This window comes from Nicotiana sylvestris, chromosome 12, assembly GCF_000393655.2.
Source record: "Nicotiana sylvestris chromosome 12, ASM39365v2, whole genome shotgun sequence".
Lineage (NCBI taxonomy): Eukaryota > Viridiplantae > Streptophyta > Magnoliopsida > Solanales > Solanaceae > Nicotiana > Nicotiana sylvestris.
The window spans coordinates 127085457-127109970 of record NC_091068.1 but is presented as its reverse complement, the minus strand read 5'-3'; the positions used below and the strand labels follow the sequence as shown (position 1 = coordinate 127109970).

Below are 24514 nucleotides of genomic sequence, written 5' to 3'. Positions count from 1 at the left end.
CCAACCTTTATGATATTATGTATTCTTAGAGACTTGTAGACAGATATCATGTATACAGATACTTGTATGGCCTTGTCGGCCTATGTTTTGAGAATCTAAAGGATCATGTCGGCCTTATAGGCCTGTACGTCAAATGTATAAGTTTGGATTACATGTTGGATCATCCAATGACGAGTATTTCTCCATGTTTTATTGTAATTATCTCAGGACAGCCTCTCTGGCTCATACATCTATGATAGTATGATACGAAAAAATATGTTATGTTGGCACTCGATTGAGTAAGGTACCGGGTAATTGTCGTGGCCCATCGGTTTGGGTCATGACTTTTATTCTCCCTCCACTATTTCTTCCTCAACCCTTTTTTCCGATGAGGCAGAAGGAGAAGTCATAGCCACAAACTTCTTGGTATTCGAAGTTTTGCGACTCCGATAAGAACCAATACTTGATTGGGTTAGAGAAGAGGCAGTGGATGGTTGGGACTCTTGCTTAGGGTTTGGACTGGGTGGTGTAAGGGTCATAGACTTTGTCACTGGTACTTCAATAGGTGAAGATACAGTGGGGACAATGCTTAGAACATTTTTGGCTTCAAGATTCTCAGTCATGATGGAGTGTAGTGAGAGTTTTATGGAAGAAGAGAGTGTTTGGATGTTAAGGAAAAAGGGAATTTTGGCTTTTGATATGAACAGTTATGAGAGTGATAGTGTTTGGATTTATTTAAAAGGGGTGAGGGACCAGTTAGGAATGGGTATCAATTTTTGGGTAGACGGGTCATTTCATAACGGATAGGACGCTTGGGTTCAAAAAGAAAAGAAAAAGGATAAACTGACATTTTAATGGCATGGCACCTTTTTAGCCGTTAAAAAGTTGTGCATAAGGGTACAAAGGAACTACTAACTGGTGTCAAAAGGAACCAGGTTCCCTGACAGATTTTGTAAATGCGAGCCTCATCCTTTTACCAAAGTGCAATACCATTAGCTACTTGTTTGCTCTGTAATCATCATGCGTGTCTACCTACAACGGTATAGAAATAAGTTAGACTTTTCCAGAAAATACTTTTTAGCTATTTTAACTATTCATTTCTTTCATAGCCAATCAGCGAGGAACCAGGTCCTCAGCTTGATTTTATCAGCCCTAGTGCCAAGCGATTCTTTTCAAAGTGTTCTCTGCTTAGTGCTTTGGTGAAGATATCTACAATTTGATCTTCTGTACTGCAAAACTTCATGTAGATAAGCCCTTTTTCAATATTTTCTTTGAGGAAATGATGTTGCATGTCAATGTGCTTTGTTCTCTTATGTTGGACTGGATATTTAGCCATGTTAAGAGCACTGGTGATGTCACATAGTAAGGGCACACAATCAGAAACACACCAAAATCTTCTAGCTACTTGATCCACAGCAGTTGAGCACAACAAGAGGTAGCCGTCACATACTCAGCTTCTGCAGTTGAAAGAGACACTGAGTTTTGTTTCCTTGTACCCTATAAAATTAGACATGAGCCCATAAAATGTGCTACGCCAGAAGTGTTTTTCCTATCCACTAGATAACTAGCATAATCAGCGTCAGCATACCCGATTAAATCAAAATTGTCTCTCGAGGGATAGTAGAGAACTAGGTCCTGCATTCGTTTGAGATACCTTAGGATTCTCTTGGCAGCCTTCAGATGAGATTCCTTTGGATTAGATTAAAACCTGGCACAAAGTTCCACACTGAAAACTATATTTGGTCTGCTTGTTGTGAGATGCATGAGTGACCCAATTATACCTCTATACATGGTCTCATTTACAGGAGAACCAGGTTCATCCATGTCCAAACGAGTGGTAGTGGCAATGGGAGTATCAATGATTTTTGAACTTTCCATCTCAAATCTCTTCAGAATCTCTTTGATGTATTTTTGTTGACTTATCATTGTGCCCTTAGGAGTTTGCTTGACTTGTAGAACCAAGATGAAATTCAATTCCCCCATCATGCTCATTTCAAACTCACTTCCCATGAGCTTTGCGAATTCTTCACATAAAGAATCATTTGTTGCTCCGAAGATGGTGTCTCGACATAGACTTGCACAATGAGCAGGTTCCTCCCCCGTTTCTTTAGAAATAAGGTGTTGCCAATTTTTCCTCTTATAAAGCCATTTTCTAGGAGAAATTTTGACAACCTTTCATACCATGCACGATGAGCCTGCTTCAGCCCATATAATGTCTTGTCAAGTTTAAAGACATGCTTAGGATGCTCATGACACTCGAAGCCAGGCGGTTGCTTGAAGAATACTTCTTCTTTTAGAAAACCATTCAAAAATGCACTTTTGACATCCATTTGAAACAATTTGAATTCCATATGAGATGCAAAGGTAATAAGGATTCTGATGGCCTCCATTCGAGCAACTGGAGCAAAAGTTTCATCATAGTCAATTCTTTCTTCTTGATTGTAGCCTTGAACTACTAGCCTTGCCTTGTTCCTTGTTGTGTTTCCAAACTCATCAAGTTTGTTTCTAAATACCCATTTGGTTCTTATAATAGTTTTGTCGACATGTCGTGGAACCAGGTGCCATATGTTGTTCCTCTCAAATTGATGGAGTTCATCTTGCATAGCCGTAATCCAGTCAGCATCTTTCAATGTTTTCTTGATATTTTTGGGCTCAATTTGAGAGAGAAAGACTGAGAAGGCAAGTGACTTTCTTGACTTTAATCTAGTTTGAATCCTTGATTCAAGAGGAGTAATCACATTTCCAAGAGGGTGTGAACTTTTGTGCTTCCAATTAGACACCTAAATATCATTGTGAGAGGGTCCAGGTACTTCTGAATGTGATCCTTAGTTGGCGTGAGTTCCGCTTCTTAGTTCAACATGTGGGGTTCCTTGGACAACATTAACAACTATGTTCTTAGTTTCAGTTGTTGTGATTGAGGAACCAGGTTCCTCCAGATCAGTTGGAAATACAATTGCACCATCATTATTTGATTTCTTGGCGTGACTCATCATGTCAGCCTTTCCATTGGCCATGTCAATGACTTCACCAGGAACAGTTGACTGCTCTCCATCTTGATCAATCTTACCATGTGAATCTTTCCCACATAGGTGGTGAGATTCATCAAAGATCCCATGTATGCTTTCCTCAATGCATTGTGTTCTTTTGTTGTATACTTTGTAGGCTTTTCTTTGTGATGAATAGCCCAGAAATATTTCTTCATCACTTTTGGCATCGAATTTTCCAAGTGCTTCCTTACCATTGTTAAGGACAAAACATTTGCAGCCAAATGTCCTTAAATGTGTCAGCTTGGGTTTCCTCCCGTTTAGCAGTTCATATGGGGTTTTGTTCAGGAGGGACCTGCTCATGTACCTATTCACCAAGTAGCATGCAGCGTTGACTACTTCTGCCTAGAAACCTATTACAATGTCGTAGTCAATCGTCATTGTTCTTGCCATGTCTTCAAGATTTCTATTCTTCCTCTCCACAACACCATTTTGTTGAGGTGCCCTTGGAGCTGAAAAATTATGACATGCCATTTTCAACACAAAATTCGTCGAATTTAGCATTGTCAAATTCCGTGCCATGATCAGATTTTATACACACTACATTATGGCTCATCTTCACCTGGATCTTCTTCAGAAATGTAGCAAATACTTGAAAAGTTTCATCCTTGGTTCTGAGAAATAGGGTCCAGGTGAATCTGGAATAGTCGTCCACTATAACAAAGGTACTTCTTTCCTCCTCTCCTTGGCACCCTCAAAGGTCCACACAGATCCATATAAAGGAGATCAAGTGGCCTTGAGTTACTAACTTTCTTTTTGGGCTTGAAGGAGGATCTGACTTGATTTCCTTTTACACATGCATCACACACCTTGTGATCCTTGAAGCTTGACTTGGGCAGGACACAAACTAGGTCCTTCTTGACCAATTTGTTCAGCAACGTAAAACTTGCATGACCCAATCTTATATGCCATAGTTCAGCATCATCATCAACATCACTTAAACAAGTGAGATCTCTATTTTGCAAGGACTCAAAATCAGCAACATAAATGTTTCTGTATCTTTTAGCCACGAGAACCACTTCACCAGTCACAAGATTTGTGACTGTGCATATTTTTGACACAAATTCCACTTTGTTTCCCTTGTCGCATATTTGGGAAAAGCTCATTAAGTTGTACTTTAAGTCGTTCACATAGTACACATTTTCGATTAAGTGAGTGAGAGACTTCCCAATACTTCCAACTCCTAGAATGTATCCCTTTTTGCCATTTCCAAAGGACACACTCCCTCCCTGCAAAGCTTTGAGTAAAAGGAAATCATTAGTGCTTCCAGTCATGTGCTTAGAACAACCACTATCCATATACCATTTTTGGATTCCTTTCACTGCTCCATGCACAAGGAAATCAAGGATTAGACTTAGGAACCCAAACGCGTTTGGGTCCTTTGTCATGAGGAAATGGGTGAATCAAGGCTCTTCTTGTCCAAGCAAGCATCATACATCTTTTATATGAGGAACCAGGTTCTTTAGCAGTAGTTATCTTTTTAGGGAAGACTTTGTTTTCCTACTGGGACTGAAATCTAGCTTTACATGTTTCTTTAAAATGCCAGTGTTACCACAGTGAATGCAAAGCCAGTTGTCAGGGGCGGTAACATACTTGTTATGAGGATTGTAAGGAGTCCTTTCCTTTTCGAACTTGATTCCCTGCATGTTCCCCCGATTGTTCTTATACATAGCAGTGATTGCATCAGAGGATGAGGTCCACTTAATGAATTTTTCTAGGTCATTCTTAACTCTACCTAGATCTTTCTAAAGTTGTCGGTTTCTCTCAAGTTTAGTACACAGACTAGATTTCACTGATTTTAACTCATTTTCAAGCCTAAAATGTGCTTTACTTGCAACTTCCTTTCCTTTTTGAGTGTTCTCATGCCTGGTTTACCTTTTTAATTTTCAATTGTTTCCTTTAGGTCCACAACTACTACTAACAGGTCATCTCTCTCATGTTCTACGTTTGCAATTTTTTCAATCAAAACATCTTTTTCTTTCTTTAAAACCTCGATGGTTTCTTTGAGATCTACCACTACAACTGCTAGATCATCTCTCTCATGTTTTACCTCTCTTAGTTCCACAGGTAGTGCATTTTTATCATTTATAAGACTATGATAAGCATCAATTAGAACATTTGCCAAAGATATAAGCTTTTCTGAGAGTAAGACTTCAAATTTCTTTGAACGTCTAGAAAGTTTACCTCATCATCATCATCATCATCAGATTTTGCCATCAGGGAAAAGATAAAGTCATATTCAGTTGCTTCACTTTCTACTATCATCATGGAACTGTTATCTTGTTCATCATCTTCTCCAGATTCGCTGGAGGAGTCTCCCCATGCAGCAAGAGCTTGTTTCACAACATTGTCAGTAGTATCTTTTCTCTTGAATCTTTTGTCGGGAATCGAGTTCCTTTTGCCTCCTTTGTTTGTGTTGTGCTTGTACTGGTCTTTCTTATGGAGAGGACAATCCTTGATGAAATGTCCTGGCTTCACGCAATTATAACATAGGTCATACCCTCTTGGCTTACTGGAACTGCCCCTCTTTGGAATACCTCCATTTCTGCAAACTATTTTTTGAAATCTTTTTGTCAGGTAAGCCATATCAACATCCTCACCACTTGAGTCATTGTTGTCTGTCTTGAGGACCAGGTTCTTTTCTCTTTTGGGCTCTCTTATCTCATTATCCTTATTCTTCTTCTTCTTCTTCTTCTTCTTCTTCTTTATTTCATAAGTCTTTAGATTACCAATGAGTTCATCAATGGTCAGCTTCTGCAAATCCTTTGCCACTGTGATAGCATTTACTTTGCTTTCCTAGGAACTAAGTAATACACTAAGTATTTCCTGATAAGTTTGTTTCTGGGAATGATTTCTCCTAGAGAATGAAGCTCATTGATGATAGAGGTGAAGCGAGCGTGCATATCCTGAATGGACTCATCATCCTTCATCCTGAAGAGCTCATACTCGGTGGATAGCATGTCAATCTTCGACCACTTGACTTGAGTTGTCCCTTCGTGTGCTGTTGGAGAGCTTCCCAGATCTTCTTAGCAGGTTGACAGGCTGAAATCCTATTGTATTCGTCTGGTCCAACACGAAAGACGAGAATCGTTTTTGCTCGAAATTTCTTCTATACAACTTGTGATCAACATCATTGTGCTCCTTTCTTATTTTGGGAACTGTCACTGCTGGTTCACCAATTGTCTTCGTAGGAATGAAGGGTCCATCGCAGATAACATCCCAGAGCTCTTAATCTTCAGCCATGATAAAATCATGCATCCTTGTATTCCACCATCCGTAGTATTGGCCGTTGAATCTTGGTGGTCTGCAGGTAGATTGACCTTCTTCAAAGTTTGGTGGAGCAGCCATGAGGATCCTTTTTAGGTGTTAGCCTGATAGAAAGAACCAGCTATGATACCAATTGATAGAAACTAAGGATCCACCAAACTATATAGAGAACCAGGTTCTCTATTAGTTCCTATAGAACGCACACACACAGCAGTAAGTGAATGACACAATATAGTTTTATATAAAAAACTCCCAACTCACGAGATTAAAAACCATGACCTACCCTCGTAGGATTTCAATTTCACTACTGAGCAAACTTCAGATTACAACCTAGGAATTAACCTCTTAATCCTCACTAACTTGTAACAACTCTATTACAAGCCCCTTTGTAATAACTCTATTACAAAGCTTACAACTCGATTAACTCTAGCCAAGACACAAACACGAGGTTTATGGTTTTACAAAAAGTTTCCTACACAATGTTTTTGACTAAGCTAAGTATGAATTACAAGTAAATCAATTTAACAAAGGTGCAACACAAGTAAGGACATATAATGACTCAATATAGGAAACTGGTCCTTCGTTATGTTGTTCTTTGTTCTTGATGCCCTTGAAAGTCACTTGCCATATTGACACACACTTGAAAGAATGCTTGATGAATTCTGGGATGTGCAAGTGTGATGTTTTTCCTTTGCTTCATGTTAATATTACATAAGTGACATCACTTGAATGATGCAAGCATGTTTGGTACAAGGGCATTCCCTATAAAGTGATTGATGCACTGTTGCGTGTGTAGAGAAACAAATGCAGCGACTTTATAGTTGTGGAGGTTGACTGGGTATAGTTAGTAAGGGAATTGGTGTCCATCTGTTCCCTCTGTTGTTTCTTTGACTCTGAAATATTGAACCACGTCCCCAGCTTGAGACTTGTTGTTCTTGAGTACTTGAAGATGTGTAACAGGTTCCTTATCTAGTTCTTAACATTAAATTTATTAGATCATCAAAGCATAACAGGATGCCTAACCTATCAAGGAGGTACTTTGTCCTTGAAATGAGATTTGTAAACTAAGATAGAGTACCCGCTATAAAGAAAAAAGTGAATTGATGATAATGTAAAACTTCATGACGTGTATATAACTTTAATATAAACTACCTAACTATCTTGAGTGAAGATCATGCTAGTACTGGTGTCACTAATGCCTTTGAGACAATTGTTTCCTTAGGATCAATAGATTGTTTTTGCTCTCTAAACTTCTTATAAATATCACCTTTGTAGAATTCCTTTGTTCTAATTGTCGAGTCCATTACTCAGATACACCAATAACAACCTAGTAAAATCTTACAGTTAAGGGGTCTGGAAAGGGTAGTGTCTACGTAAACCTTATCCCTATTCCGATGAAGTAGAGAGGCTATTTTCTGATAGATCCTCGGCTCAAGAACATGAAAAGGACGAAAAAGACAATATATCAGTACCATCAACAGAAACCATAAAAATAATAACAACATTATAAGAACCAGAAAATAGTTGAAACACAATAATAATAACCAGTAAATAAGGCTGGATAGTAAGAAAAACGGAAGAATATTGTGAACAAAACATTAACCACTATCAATCTAAGACAAACCCTATTAGACTAGCCTGACACGTAGAACGAAGTAGAAAAATGCTCAACTACCTCCTAACCTACAACTCCAATGCTCGATCTCCACACTTTTCTATCAAGGGTCGTGTCTTTGAAAATCAGAAATCACATCATGTCCTGCTTGATCATTTGAGTCCGTTACTCAGATGATTACTTAATTATCCAAAATTATGAACTAAAGTCACTTTTCTTTCATTTTTAACAGGAAATCCACTCGACTTTTCCTATTGCAAACAAGTGGTCACTCAATTGGAATTATCAAACTTTCCGAAGGAAAAATGTGTTGTGGCAATCCATATGACTTTTTCATATTTTTGGACCAAATAAAATAATAAACACTCAAACAAAACATAGAAATCCCACTCATACAACTAACCTAACATAACCCGCTAAAAATAAAATTCCACGGTAAGGCTAGGCACAATAGACGCTCGTAATCCGGCTCTTCCTCGGACCTCGCACATAGCAGGAGCTTAGTGCACCGGGCTGCCCACCCGTTAAATAAAATCGAATGCTAGAACGCATCCTTATTGCAAATGCATCTCTCTTTTTTTATAAAAAATTGAGTCCTTTAACGTGGCTACCTGGTGTCCCTAAAAATTGAACTGAAAAACTAAAATTCAAGACACATTGACTAATTCCTAAATACCAGCTCTTTAACATGGCTACTTGGTGTCATTTCTACAACGTTCATTTACAAATTAGGCTCCTTAAAAAATCATTGTAAAAGTTATGTATCTTATATACTTTCTAAGTACACAAATTCCTACAACTGTTGTATACCTTCTGAGTATACAAAATTCTAAAACTGTTGTATACCAGTAAGGTATACAAAAAAATGAATTATATATCTTGAAGCTATACAAAGTTATTGTATTTTGTAATAATCTTTTCCTAAATAGTATGAAGCATAATATTTTTCAAAATGAAATATTTTTGACGGGGCATTTGTATTTATACCCGTTTTTTGGGTCACGTTTTAACTTGTGCCCGCTTTGCAAAAAAAATTGCAAGCGTACCCACTTTTTCGCGTAACTTCAGCATACGGGGCTGAAGTAACAAAGACAATCATGCAAAACTTCAGCATTCTAGTAGACGGGACTGAAGTAACAAGTTCTTATTTTTGTAACTGGCGAACTTCAGCTCTATAGCTGAAGTTTTTGTTTGTAACTGGTTTTGTTTTTGTAATTGGCGAACTTCAGCTCTAGAGCTGAAGTTTTTGTTTTGTAACTTACGAACTTCAGTTCTAGAGCCTTCTTCCTTTCATAATGATACTGTCAAGAAAATAATCTTCATTATGTAAGCAAATATCTGCTCTAATTAATCAACATTAGAAGGAGTAATACTAGGCTGATTATTCAAGAACGTCCCAGAAAAGTAATCTTAGTACATCAATTCCTCATCATGATAAGATCAATTTGAAAAGCTTAAACAAATTGTAGACCAATAACATAAAAATATCACATTTATAAGGGAAGAAAAAGAGCGAATTAAACTTTAGCATGCTACCTATTCTTTTCAAGCGAGGTGTTTCTTATGGTCAACAAAAAAATCTTAGCATCTTACTGATATTAGACGATTAATTACAAAGAGATTTGCTTCCGATATACTCTTCACATTTAAAATACAAAACAAAATTGAAAAACAATTGCAACAACTACTTCTTTAGCTTGTGCCTCTTTCACTTCCTTATGTAACCAAATATCTTCAAAATCTCTTCGTAGTACTAATAATTGTGTATATTAATATTAATATTTCCAGCTGCAAAATTATTGTTCTTGGAATCTCCTGTTGGTGTTGGATTTTCATACACAAACACCTCTAGTGATATCACAGAGCTTGGAGGCTCTGTTACGGACTTCAGAATGAGGTTGAGGGCGGATATAACTTTGAGGAGGAGAAGGAGGAGGAGAAAGGGGGCTGAAGTTATTTAAAAAGTGGGTACAAGTTAAAAGTTTTAAAAAATGGGTATAGATTAAATGGGGGCGATCAAATAGGACGTCCCGTGCAATTTTTACATTTTTGACTCACTCTTTTTTGTAACCCGAGCACCCCGCGTATATGTCCCAACGTAGTAGGGCTGCTTATCGGGCGAATTGGGCGGTTAATTACTCTTAACGGTTTGGCTTAACGGTTATCGGCTTTTAAATGCACTAATCCGTTAGCCACCCGATAAGATATTGTGCGGATTGGTATCGGTTTAGCTCTTATCGGGCAGTTATTGGGCGGTTTATTGGCCTATCATACATATTCACAAATCGAAATTACACCAGACATACATATCAACATATTCTTACCTATCCTCTGTTTTTGTTGTCCCGTTGTATATCCAGATCCTAGAGCAGTTTCAGCCACACATCCTTCACTTTACCGGGCTCAAGGTCTTTCAAATCTATTCGAGCACAACCAATGAATTCAGCAGCCTGAATCCCTTCATCATCATAAACTCTAATTGTTAAATGTTGAGTGGATATGTCTTCAACTATGAACTCAAAGTGCTCATTCCAGATTGGATTTAAACAGTTATCCTTAACAAAGGAAACAAAATCTGGCGTTATACATTCCTCATCAGGAGATAAATAAATTAAGAAGGACAATAATAGATGGAAGTTCTCTTACAATAACTTTGTTGGTCTTTGTCCTATCGCGTAGTGGACGTATAAACAACTCAACAAAAGGATCAGACTTCCCAATGGTGTCTTTATTAGTCAACTCTTTGGCTTCGATGAGCTTGACTTATAATATGCCAACTGGCTTTAGCTCCAGGTCACTGCAAGTAACGTTGGTCCTAGACACTAGACAGACAGAGTACTGGAAAGTGGAAACTAAAGTCAAGGGTTTTTGTCTTTTTTATATTTAATATATATAAATCAAAATAAATTTTGAATATATATATATTCTTAACGGGTTAACGGATTATCCGTTAAGAAAATTGAATAATCCGCCCCCAAACCAATAAGCCGTTAATAAAAAAATCTCAATCCTTTCTCCGTCCGTTAAGCCGTTAACCCCGTTACCAGTAAGCCATTAAGCTTCGGCTCGGTTCGGTTTTCGGTTTCGGATAGGTTTTGAACATCCCTGCAACGTAGAACTCAATGGACTTCAAATAGTACTAACTTGTAGTTCATTAGACTTTGGGGGTTTGAAATGCACTTAAAAGAACGGGTCGAAAATTATACCAACTGCCTTCTTAGTTCTTTCTCCTAATCCCACGCAGAATACAGAAACGAAGAAAAACAATCAATCCAGCGCAGGCAATTCAATCTAGTGCAGACGATTCAGGTATATTATTTTAATTGTTCTAACTTTAAAGAAATTTATCTTACTGTCTGAAAATTTTGTAATTTCAAGTTTTTAGCTCAAGCATCAGATCGATTTAAAAAAGGTGTATGAAGTAATGTTCATTTCTATTTTATAGCTAGAAATATGTGCGCTTTTTAATCATTTTTACTTGTTTTGTATATGAACTTTGAGCTTGAAATAAAATTATGCGACGTGAAGGTCATATTCATTTACTTTTTTTGGGGGGCCTAATTATACGGTCGAATTCATATCTAAAGTACGATTTTGTTGCCGAATTTGAATTCTTATTGTTCATTTGTTTTTTTTTTAATTTAAAAGGTGGGGTGATAATTTTGACTTGATTTATGATTAGTTGTTATGATATTTTCAGAGATTAATACTTACTTGAGAGTTTAATGGCGAGGATAAAACCTCAAGCTCTTCTATTGCAAAGCAAAAAGAAGAAGGGGCCAAGTGGTGTCAGTGTTACTACAATTATAGTATGCATCCTAATTGTTGCTGTGATGGTGTTTTCCCTGTATTCTACCTATAGATACTGGTTTCGAAGGTTAGTCAAAATCTTTCCTTGGATAATTGTTCGTAGCTGCTTGTATTATCTAAGTTTTCTGTTCAATTTGTTTATTATTGGCTATCGTTTGATTGTTTAGCTTTGACTTGGAAAATAATGTAGTTACTTGGGTAAAATTTGGACGTATAGCATAACTGCATAGGTATAGAGACGAAACTACATTCTGGGAGTAACAGAGAAAGTGGTTATTTTTCTAATATTTTTGAACTCATGCAATGTTCTTTGCTTCAGAGAGTAAAGTTCTCTTTGGCAGTTGTCAAGGTTCTTAACTTGGCATTTTTGGTAATGGTTCCGATTCATACTATTTTCATAAAAAAAGTGAGGTGACAAAGTGTTTGGATATGACATTACCATAGCTAGTAGTTGATGTAAAGTCCAAGGTGTGGAATTCCCTAATTTCTGGTTCCATATTTGCACTGTACAGAAAATTAATACCGGAACTTTTTGTATACCACTTCTATATATGTCCAACAGTAACCTAATCATGTCCATTTCATGAGCTTCTTGAGTTTTGATATATCCATTCAAGAAACTTGTTTGCTTTTGTGGGGAACCATATTGTCGGAGTGCCAGAAATAAGGACAATAATGATGTTTATAATATAGTTTTTGCAACTCTTTCACATTGTTTGATACTAAGAGACTTCTAGTCTTGCGTCTTTTCTTTTTCAGAAGTATTTTGGTACTCCTCAAGTCCAACTTCATGTGAAACTATTTTCTTTTTACTCTGTCCGAGAAAAGATTGACATTTTTATGAACTTGGAAATTATTTAATTTAACATACTATTTTAGAAGTTGATATTTTGTTAGGAGAGAGAAAGACATGAACTTGTGGAGCTCTTACCATATAATAGTTAGTATAAGGACAAATTTCTTACTCTTTATATCTGTTTAGCTTATATATTAGTAACAGTTTTCCTTTGTTTCTCAAATTTCATGTCCAGTCAACATAAAAAGTAACGGAGGAAGTGCTACTTTGGATCTTCTAATCATTACTTGATATTAAATGACTTGAGTCGTTATGATAGTGGGAAGTTTCCAAATAAAGTATGTTATTTGTGCCTTTTTGTTACTAGCTTTCCTTTTTTGGGTTAAATTATGTCTATATAGAAAAATAATTATGGACATAAGAATATACCTTTATCATATTCTTGTATCATATGTTCTGCAACTTGCTAACTTCTTTTAATTAGCTTGTCCACGTCTGACACAAAACTAGTGTTAGTGCTAATGCTACTTACCATAGGGTAAATGACAGTCTAATCGAGAAGTAAATGTGCAGTTGATGGCGGGGTGGTGTTGTATTAAGGTGGTAACGGCAGCCAGAGATTAGCTTGGATGCTGTTGCTTGGAGGAGAACTGTGAATTCTATGACTGTTATTCTGTAAGAGAGTATTCGAAAAGTTCTAGACGTGGTTATCTAAGGGCAGTTCATATTTTTAGAGGAAAATCGGATTATTTAGGTCTTGGATTAAGCACATAGAAATACTTGTTTAGATTATGGTTGCAATGAGATGTGAACTCAAGACCTTTGCCTGCCCTTCTATCATGTTACATTGAGTGACCACCTCATTTAAAGTTTTATCCATACTCTTATTTATTTATTTATTAATTTATCTCGACAGAAAGAGCTCATTCTGAGCCCCTTATTATCGTTGATCCAAGTGTTGCATGAGTCCATCATAATATGTGTAAACTTAGTAATTATTTGGTGTGAAGAATTCTAAATAATGTATGATTGCTGAGGAAGGATGATATGGGATGAATATTTGTTTCATCAACAATGCCTCACTTGTACATTTGTTGAATATTTTATGACAAGATGCATTTGGATAGATGTTTTTTCCTCATACTTGGACCTTCTTCTTTTCTGGCTAGATCAATTGTTCAGACACACGATGATCTATCTACCAGCAAGGTATGAATAATTCTACAACACTTATTTTGGTTGGTAGATAATATTTGATTGGGAGTTGCAAATATCTTTCTTGAGCTCCAGTGACCAATTTATGCAGTTTTTTCTGGTCTCGACTATGATACATCATTTTTTTTTAATAATAGTGTGGTGTTTGGATTAATTTGCTCGCACCTAAATTACTCCACCGGGTACCTGTAAACTTCTACTAGCACATGCACTGGGTAATTTTGCCCACCAAGGTTTCGGCATATGGAAGAAATCACCTTGCTTTTTTGTCTCTGCTAGGATGTGAACCCTGCACTCCCATGATTTTCACCCACTTTATTTACTGCTAGGCCACACCCTTGGGTGCAAACTGTATATTTAAATCCTAGAAACTGCATTTGCCTTTCTATATATTCCTTTGCACTCATGTATATCTTTACCTTTTTCTTTGCTGCAGGCTATTGAGCGGAAGAAATCTGATATTCCTAAATATGCTGTAAGTTTCAAAAAATCCTCTTTCCTGCTTTCTCGCGGAGCTGGTTTTCATGACTGTTTCTATCTCACTTAGCTAGTCAGCAAGCATTTGTTTACTGGATACCAGGCAGTGTTGTCAAAGGCTCATTTAAGGCGCGCTTAAGCCCTGAAGCTCAGAAAAGCTCTGGGAGCGCACTTCGCCTCGCTTAAGCTATGTTGCGGTGCAAGCAAGGCACTAAGGCGTGTGCCTTATTGCCCATGAGTTCTATCTTGAACTGGGCATTATTAAACAACAATAATAATCGACAAATAAGTGTATTAGTTGTTGAGTAAAACATTATGAGTGAATATGTTACTCTTTTTTCTTAGATTACGCATATATTTATTTTTTTCCTCCATTGCGCCTTTTTTCACTAAAGCCCACATTTTAATTACGCTTCGCGCTTAAAGCCCCAATAGACTTGGAGCGCTTTTTAGAGCTTTTCACTTTTGACAACACTGATACCAGCTTTGAGCATGCAAGTGTGACAGGCAGCCAGTTCCGCACTCCTCTCATGTTCTTCAACTTTCCTTCTGTCATACTACTAGCTTGTTCTTCAAGTCTATTGGTGGTATTATTCAATATTAACTTGTCATTTCCATTCAAGGGAAAAAAATTGATAATTTTTTTTTTTTATATCTTTGCCTATCGTCAAGGGTAAAATTTATCTACTTATCTTCCTTACATTATAGCATATGATAGGATACCGCTGTTTCTCTTTCAAATGTGAAGTTTTCCTCTATGTTTTTTATTGGCTATAATTGCATATTTCAATGTTTTTTTTGTTTTGTAATCCTTATCTTTCCTAGACTTTGTTAACTTGTTATATCTCTGGTAGCTTATAAGCACCTCGAAAGGCCTGATAACCGTGGAACTTTACAAGGATGGTTCTCCTGACATTTTTGATGAATTCATTGACTTCAGGTGTGTAATTGGTATAACTTCTCATTCATTTTCTTTCCTTTTTTGTTTTTGGTTTGTTCTTTAACAGAGATGACAATTAAATTACTCCTAGTTCATATAGATCTAACAAGCAACCTTGTCTAATAAGTTGACAAGTCCAAGCATTCATCTCTTCCCTACCTCACATGCAGCAGCTGGTAACTTCTACACATGCTTCTAGAAGGAGAAATTTTGGGATAGTGCTTATATGAGATCCTAGAAAACGTTCAAAACAACCTGCGATTGAAATAATAAGGGGCAAAAGGATGTTTTTTGGGACATATTTTTAAGAAACACTTACCTAAGTTTTAATTTTTGGAAAATAGGGTCGGGATAAAAAGGTTTTGAACATGTTAAATCCACCTTTTTCTGTTCTTTCTATTTTCTCCCTGATTTTGAGAGGAAAAAAGCGAAAAGAGAGAGAGGGATTCATATGTTTGATTGGATCTCTAGTCTTCTTCATTCCTTCCCGTGACAATTATAAGAGCACAGGAAAGATGGATTTTGAATCTCACCATCGTTACCTTTTTCTTTTCTCCTTCAAGGATGGGTCAGGTGGGTGATAATTTGACAATTTGTGGTTGTGGCAGTTCACGGTTTCAAGCTGAAATGCTAGTGTTGATTTCATGAATCTCCACCACTTAACCCATGCTCAGGCTATGTGCTTCTCTTTGGAACCCCAAATTTTCAACGTTCCCATTCTTATTGAACTGATCTCTAATTTAATATTTGATTCGGAACTTTGAGAACAATCTGCAGATTCATGGGTGTTCTAACATTTGCCATGGACAGCTTGTCACAAATTCCTCATTAGGAACTCATCTTCTGTTTTATCCTAAAATCAGAATCTTTAAGGACTTCACAATGTGTATTCAGTTCTTCATAATCAATGGGTGCAAAACAAAATGCTGCCTCAACTAGATGCCTAGAACAAGAATGATAAAAATCTTGGCATGCTGGTCCATTTGCTGATGGTTCACATGGATGCTTAAGTATGATATTGTTGTTGTTGTGTTTGCAGTCAGAAGGGTCACTTTAAAGAGATGCAATTTACTCGTGTAATCAAGAACTCTGTCATCCACGGTAGTAAAGTTGAAAGACCTGAAGCTACAGAAGAATGGACTTTGATGGGAAAACATTATAGCCAACTGGACCCAAGGTCTTCCTTGCACATCATTTACTGTTATTGTGTATTTTACAGTTGCCTTGGGATCCCCTTACTTCATTCTCATCGCTGAATTGGCTATCATAATGTTCAGTCTTAAGCACGAAGCATTTATGCTTGGTACTTCCAAGGTGAAACATGAAGGTGGAGGATTTGATCTATTTATTACAACAGCACCAATCCTGGATCTGAATGACAAGATTAATGTCTTTGGACGTGTCATCAAGGGAGAAGAGGTTGTCCAGGTATAGATCCTTTTCCTTTTCCTATCAGTTTTTGCATGAAGAGGTTAAAGGACAGAGTTAGAGATTCGATATTTCACCGGATTTCCACACTATTTAATATTTAGTGAAAACTCAAGTCCATACTGGGAGTATATTTGGAAATTTATTTCATTATGGTTCATGATGAAATGATAAGTCATCGGGAAACTGGCCAAAACCCCATTGGCAAGCTGCACGCCTAGCGATGAGAATTTTAGTCTTCTCTGTTCTTTTCTCTCCCCATCTTAATGCTGATGGTTGGTTATGGCTATTCAGGAAATCGAAGAAGTAGATACAGATGACCACTATCGACCCAAAACTCGTGTGCAGATCAATGAAGTTACTCTTAAGCAGAGAACCTGAACTATGCTCTGTCCATAAGATGCAGTTACTTGACATCGATGGACAAAAGCAGGCAGCAGCATATGATTGCAAATATCTTTCAAAGATTTTGATTCCTCGGAGTTGACATGATGCAGCTTGCTAGCAGTGCTTTGGTTTAAAATCTGGATACAGGTATTCCGTTTGTGCAATGTGGTTAGGTTCTCTCCCAAGTTTTTCCCTTATGGTAAACAATCTGGCTATTGTATGTGTCTTATAATATGGTATGTTCAGAGGAAATTTTCATTACACAGTTCAAATGTTCAAAAGACGGTAACTGAAGAGTTTTTATCCAAGATCCCGCCTAGACATTTCTGATCACAGATCAAAATTTCAGGAGGAGTTGCAGGATTTTTATTTAATTTCCAAAGCTACAAGTCCTAGACTAGAAAAGAAATTTCTTTGGTGTTAAGTCAGCTCTACTAGATGCAGTTGCTCAGGTATCCAATAACTAACTCTTGGATTTAGATTATATGTGTGGATGTATCATGTTGAGATGTCGATTTGTTGTGTCCATGAAGTGAGGATATTTGTAGGTGTCCGATGAAATGGGGGTAATTATAACCCCCTGTTTAGACCTTTGGATAAACAATCTGGCAGTTCTATAAGACAATATGTTCAGAGGAAAACCTTCAAAACCTAGTTCAATTGTTCAAAAGCATAGTAGTCCATGAATTTGAAGACCCCTCTTCTTATGCTTCCAAGAACAAGGGGGAGAGGTTGGAGTCGAACTTTTCACTTACTGAAAACAAAGGCTGCTTTCTCATATTGTGCATGAATGATTGAATGAGAAACATAAGTCCATATTCCAATTATTGATGTCCCCTCATTTGATTTTCGGATAAGTTATTGAGATTATAATGTGGGGATTATAATTGGAGATTAAACAATAATTGAATTATATAGTGGATATATTTTTTTCTAATAGATGTTTGGTCTATTTGGATTAAAAATGAGATAACGTGGTATAATATAACATATATGTTTGGTTTTCTATCTGATAAGTTTGGATAAATTTTTATTTATTTTTAATATTGGCCTTCTTAAAGGGCTTTGAGAGAAGAGCTTTGGACAAGGACATCTTTGTCATTTGGTTGGTTTATCCTTGTATTAGCTAACCCCGAGATTGTTATCCCACGTTGAATGTGGTATAAAACAACAAATACAACAACTATTCCTCAGTATCAAACAAGTCAAGGTCGGCTAATGAATCATCATTAACCAGTGTTGCTCCATTTAATTTCATCTCATGTGTGAATGTGGTATAAAAATAATGTCAAAATTTTGGTATAAATAATCCTGGTATTACTTATATTCGAATAAAAATCTTCAACGAAACACATGATAAGATAATTCCACATTTTATCTTGGATTATTAGATAAGAAGTCCAAATCTGGCAACAACTTGTCTGGTGGGCGGTAACTAATTAGCTTCTTCATTGACCTGATTTTATGCTATTTTCTGGAATACTTTTGAGTTTTGCCATAGATTTATATAAAGATTAAAAGCTTGTTCTCTCCTTCTCTGTAATTAGAAATTAGAAAAACGTAATCAGGAGTAAAGAAATCTTATGAAGGCGTAGAGTAGGCGATTTCAAACACTTCATATGAACAGAAATCTCACTTCTAATTAAACAGTTATAATCCATGTCCTATTTTGCTGGATACAATAACTATCAGTAAGAGATAACTGTATTTAAGCGAAAAAACAAGTTCAATTAAAAATAAAATATAAAAAAAATAAAACGAAGATGGGGTTAATTTTTCAACCCCAGTGATGATAATAAGAAAAAGAAAAAGCAAAAGAAAAAAGGATGGTCATAATGAGATTAACAAAGGCAAACCTAACAGGACTAAAATAGGAAAATAGATTAAATAGAAATGGAACGAGTCTCTACGAAAACGAGAATATGTCAAAATCTCACCAGCATAATAGCACTATTATAATCTTATCCAAATAGTGGGTCCAAGCTCCATCAAAGTATATAAACCCCACACAAAGAAAATACTTGATAGTTAATATTATAAACAAAGGAAAGATGGTCCTATTTAAAAATTAATTGAAGTTAAAACTTTCCGAAAAAGAGACACTTGAATTTGAATTGGTAAAACTTGATATGATTTGGGAAACATCCAGTTTTAATTGGCTTTACCTATTAAAGTAATGTTTAAGAACTAATGACAAGCAATATTCTAGTCAGTCAGAAATCATGTTTGCACTGTTTTGAAGTGACAAGCCTCCATTTATGTTCTCCAGGGTTTCTAATAAGGCTTTCACCATATCTAATTTCTAGTACTTAGTTCAAACTTATAGCCTAATTGCATTTTGACCCATCGTTTTTAAATTAGTTTATTTTAGAAAATATTTTTTTGAAGTACTTTTGGCGAAAAGTTATTTGTGAGGAGTTAATTAACTTGAAAAACACTTTTGAGTATTTGACCAACTTTAAAAAGTGCTTTTAAATACTTTTCAAAAAGTGCTTTGGGAACAACTATGTTTTTTTGCTTCTTAAAAGTTATTTCTGCTTCTATCCAAAAACACTTTTTTTCATTCTAAAAACTTGACCAAACACTAACTTTGAAAAAAAAAAACACTTTTAATTAAAAAATAAATTTTGCCAAAAAGAAACTTGGTCAAACAAACTATAAAATTGACAAAGAAGTTTGGGGGTAAATCTTGAAACCAGATTCAAAATCTTCATTAGCTAAAATAAGAATAAAAATAACGACTCATTTTTAGAGATACTCTGAATATTATCCGATATCGTTTGTAAATTTTAAATTATATATATATATATATATATATATATATATATATATATTAAATAATATTTTTTAAAAATAATATATTTGTATACAATAGACCGACACTGTCTAAAAATAATATGAAGTAAATATTAATTTGAAATAGGAAATAAAGTCTTAAAATCATTAAAATTTTAGACCTAAGCTTTCTTACAAGCTGAATTCTGTCTATAGGTTAATACTGCTTAGTATTTTTTTAATATCAACATTGTTATAAAATAAAGATTGTAAAGTAAAGACAAGTATAGAGAGAAACTGATATATTATTCGAATTCAAACTTATGTACATAAAGAACTGAAATCTCTTCTATTTATAGAAGAAAGGAAGCTGTTGTGTAAGCTGCTACGCAAGCTGCTGTGTAAGCTGCTACTGCAAGTTGCTGTGTAAGCTGCTACTACAAGCTGTTGTGTAAGCTGCTACTATACCAGATATGGATAATCTTCTACTGAGAGCAATGTTTATCCATAACGGAGTACTGAATGGATAAGCTTATTATACCTGGTATGGATAATCTTCTACCTAGGGTAATGTTTATCCATAACCGGGTACCGAAGTGATAAACTTCTTCAGGAAGCTTATTTTCAATAGAGTACTAAATAGATAAACATATTTACGGTGGAGTCTAATATGGATAAGCTTCTTCAGGAAGATTATTTACAACGGAGTACTAAATGAACATCCATAATATAATATATTTATAACACTCCCCCTTGGATGTTCATTAAAAGATAATGTGTCTCACTAAAACCTTACTAGGAAAAGCCATGTGGGAAAAAATCTTAGTGAAGGAAAAAGAGTACGCATATTTAGTAATACGCATTGCTAGGTGCCTCAGTAAAAACCTTATAAGGAAAACCCCATGGGAAAAAGCCTTAGTAAGGGAAAAAGAGTGCATCGCGTATTTTACTCCCCCTGATGAAAACCTTGTTTCAAATATTTAAGTCTCCGCATTCCAATCTTGTATACCATCTTCTCAAAAGTTGAAGTTGGCAAATATTTAGTGAATAAATCTGTTGGATTATCACTTGAACGGATTTGTTGCACATCAATGTCACCACTTTTCTGAAGATCATGTGTGTAGAATAATTTTGGTGAAATGTGCTTCGTTCTATCTCCTTTTATAAATCCTCCCTTTAATAGTGCTATGCATGAAACATTGTCTCCGTATAATATTGTGGGTCTTTTATCACATTCCAACCCACATGCTCGAATGAATCACTGATCTCAATCATATTCACTCCCTGCTTGCCGGTTTGAGATCGAGCTTTATGGGTATCGGATAAATAACCTGCATCTGCATTACCAATACGATCTGCACCACTTTTGTTAGCATTAGCAAGATAAATAAATGCACCATCTACACCGAGATAGAGTATTTCAGGACCAAGGAGCTCATCATCCTCTTCTAGAGGTTGGAACAGATCCTTATTCACTTCAAGTGATTGAATATCCATTGGTGTACTTAATGGGTACACTTTGTCCATGTAAAAGCATTTTTAAGACCCTCTTGGAGCTCTTCCGGAGTTCCAATAAGATTTATGTCACCAACATAAACAGCAAGTGTAACAAATTTTGATGACATTTTCTTTATAAAAATACATGGACAAATAACATAATTTATGTAACTTTCTTTCAGCAAATATTTACTGAGGCGATTATACCACACGCGCACAGATTGCTTTAAACCGTACAAAGATCTTTATAATTTGATCGAGTACATTTCTCAAGACTTTGAATTATATGCTTCGGGCATTTTCAATCCTTCAAGGATCTTCATATAGATTTAGCCAAATAAGTCATATAGGTTAAGACTTGTATCTAAATGGTATGACATCTTCAAGTGTCTGGACTGCTAGTCCGATCCTCACAATCTTTTACAATATTGTGCACTATATTGTATTAAATATATCGTCGACGATCATTTTGTGTCAGTTCCGAAGCGACAGAACTTGTGGAGATCTCATCACTTTCTTTATTTTCAGGTACCTGAACTTTTTCGGGAGTTTCATGAAATGTTATGTCGTGGGCTCTTCTAGAGCTTATTTCCTCCTCATTATGATCATTTTGATCATTAGCTCCTACTATTTTTCAAGGATTGTTACCTTTGGAACCGATTGGTCTACCACGCTTCATGCGTACAGTAAACTCTATCCTTCAGGGACTTTAATTTTAATAGGAGCATTTGCAGCTGAAATATGATATTTAATTTTGGATCAGCAAATGCTTCTGGCATTCGACTTGAATTATCTTCTAAGTGAGGATCATGATAATTCGATTCATATAACATATTTTTCAACTGTTTATTCCATCCTCCAAATGTTAGAAAAACTAACATATATCCCCAATCATCTTTGGGAAACATATCTTTGTGTATTATGGTAGAGAAATTAATCATATACCACGCAACAAAAGATAGTAAAAATATTTGGTTTCTGATCCTAAACCAATTGTGAAGGGAGGACTTATCATATATTGTTGATCTGATGCATACAAGTGCTGCTATATGCAATTTAGAAAATCTTAGACCAACACATGAAGCTTTGTTCTCATAAGCAATGGTTTAGCCATTAATAGGAGGTATTCAATGCTAAACCAGCTTGGATATAAACCAGCATTATCAAGATGAACTGTCTTGATTTCATAATCTGAAAATTATGCTCTTAATCGAGAAAAGCAATTCCAAATGCCAAACTGCAGGTTGACAATAATTACACATGTAACCATCTCATATATGCACCTATAAGTGGTTCACATGATAGGTGAACGGGCCCATATTCACCTTTTATATATTTCAGAATCAGGGGTCTTAGTCCCAACTTTAGCTGGTATAATCAATTCATTATGAGAACAAGCAACACATGAGAATTCCTGAAGAATCTTCTAGTTCTTTAGTATATGCTTATCTGAATTCTCAAATAGCTCATTTAAAAATGGCAAATGAAAACTTCAAGTTTATCATGTCATGTGCTATCTCTTAGTAAACTTCTGGTTTACTATGGCATAAACTTTTGCTTTAGTAAACTTCTGGTTTACTGTGATACATGATATAGTACAAATTAAAGAATAAGGCGGGTAACTTCTCACATACATATTATTTTACCCCCTATGATTGTGGAAACATGAAGATTATCAATCTTCCAATCATTTGTAGTCTCAATATGATAGCCATTTGTATTAGTAAACTTCAGGTTTACTACAACATATGTTTTGACCATAATCATATAATATGAATGACATATTTGTATATAAGCTCTTCGAGAGCCTTCATTTATTATCCACAATCTAATATTTATCTGGCACTACTGGTGTCATGTATTCTTTAGGCAAACATTTAGCTCTTCAGGAGTTGTTGATACATTTTGTACTATCAAATATTGCTCAGACACTGCTGGTGTCATGAGAGAAAATCACAATCAAATAAACAATGTAAAACAATTGTTTAAGCACACGAAAACTCCTCTTCATAATATTTTTCCACTTCAGGAGGCAATTTCAATTGTGTTACTTCTTCAGGAGCAAATTTAAAATACGAAATATTGAGTATATATTCTCTCAATTATATTAACTCTTCTGGAGGTGAATTGTAATGTATTCACATCAAGAGCGCGTTCATATTTACCCGACTTATTAGTATTGTCACATTCACTTCAGGGAATGGATTAATATTATCAAAAGTTCTCATCCTTCAGGAAATCGAACATAATTATCTGAATGCGCATTAATCACATCAAATTGTGATGCCTCAACCTCTTTTAAAATATTTACTACTTCAGGAGCAAATCGAGGCGTGCATTTAATATAGAGAATATTTATGTAGCTTATCTTCAATTGTAACCATAGAAAGCCTAAATTATCACTTCTGGTGATCATAGGCATATACCACTTCTGGTAGTTAACAAAATATAATTACAATGAGATATACGAAATATAACCACTTCTTGTGGTTGTATATTTCTTGCAAACTCTGCTAGAGTTTAAGTTGATCTAATAATGTTATCCATATTCTTCAAAATGACATAAACAAGATATATTATAGTAAACATCATTATCAAATCATAATTTTTCTTTATGTACAACAATTACATAACCATACTATCTATTACAAATAACAAAAATTAAAATATTTACATTTCTACAGATTCACCACCGATTACATGACTTGTTTCTCCTTCTGGGAGTGCAAAGTAATCAGCTACATCCAAATGCATGAAGTCTAAATTATCTTCAGAAATAAAATTTGCTTCAGCATTTTTCTCTGTCTTCTTCAGGGAGGCTTGATAAATCTCAACTGGGTGCTTTGGCGTACGACAGGTACGTGACCAGTGCCCTTTTCCTCCACATCTATAGCATGCATTTTCCGCATTTGGCGCTTGCACCGCTTCATGCTTTTGTTCCTTCCTTTTCCACTGCTGGTGGTGAGGAGGCTTCTTTGGTGCATTATTATTACCATGATTGGGGTTTCTTCCCCGACCACGGCCATGACCACGACTGGGGCCACGACCTCTTCCACGTTTAGCTTGGTGGAAGTTCGTCTCATTCACTTCAGGGAATGGACAAGAACCAATAGGTCGACTTTCATGATTTTTCATTAATAGCCCATTATGTTGCTCTGCTATAAGAAGATGTGAGATAAGTTCAGAATACTTTTTAAATCCCATCTCTCGATATTGCTGCTGCAGGAGCATATTCGAGGCATGAAAAGTGGTGAAAGTTTTCTCCAACATATCATGATCAGTAA

General features: G+C 35.8%; 1 protein-coding gene across 2 annotated transcripts; it reads left to right on the top strand.

Moving 5' to 3' along the window:
- Nucleotides 1–11066: 11066 nt before the first annotated feature.
- LOC104222057 (peptidyl-prolyl cis-trans isomerase CYP21-4-like) lies at nt 11067–17631 on the top strand. Of its 2 annotated transcripts, XR_709864.2 has the most exons (9): nt 11067–11214; nt 11606–11782; nt 13681–13720; nt 14163–14201; nt 15058–15143; nt 16183–16320; nt 16421–16571; nt 16866–17105; nt 17308–17631. XR_709864.2 is itself a non-coding variant. In XM_009773236.2 (8 exons), the coding sequence occupies exons 2-8, from the start codon at nt 11631–11633 to the stop codon at nt 16950–16952; spliced, it is 693 nt and encodes a 230-aa protein (XP_009771538.1). In that variant the 5' UTR covers nt 11067–11214; nt 11606–11630; the 3' UTR covers nt 16953–17631. The 2 variants fall into 2 exon arrangements, 1 of the variants encoding a protein (XP_009771538.1); XM_009773236.2 differs by having other exon boundaries at nt 16866–17631.
- Nucleotides 17632–24514: the final 6883 nt, after the last annotated feature.

Coding starts and splice junctions, on each gene's coding strand:
- LOC104222057 (XM_009773236.2), top strand. CDS start 11,631: ATGGCGAGGATAAAACCTCAAGCTCTTCTATTGCAAAGCAAAAAGAAG. Junction 11,783..13,680: donor TATAGATACTGGTTTCGAAG/GTTAGTCAAAAT, acceptor TTTTCTGGCTAG/ATCAATTGTTCAGACACACG. Junction 15,144..16,182: donor GATGAATTCATTGACTTCAG/GTGTGTAATTGG, acceptor TTGTGTTTGCAG/TCAGAAGGGTCACTTTAAAG.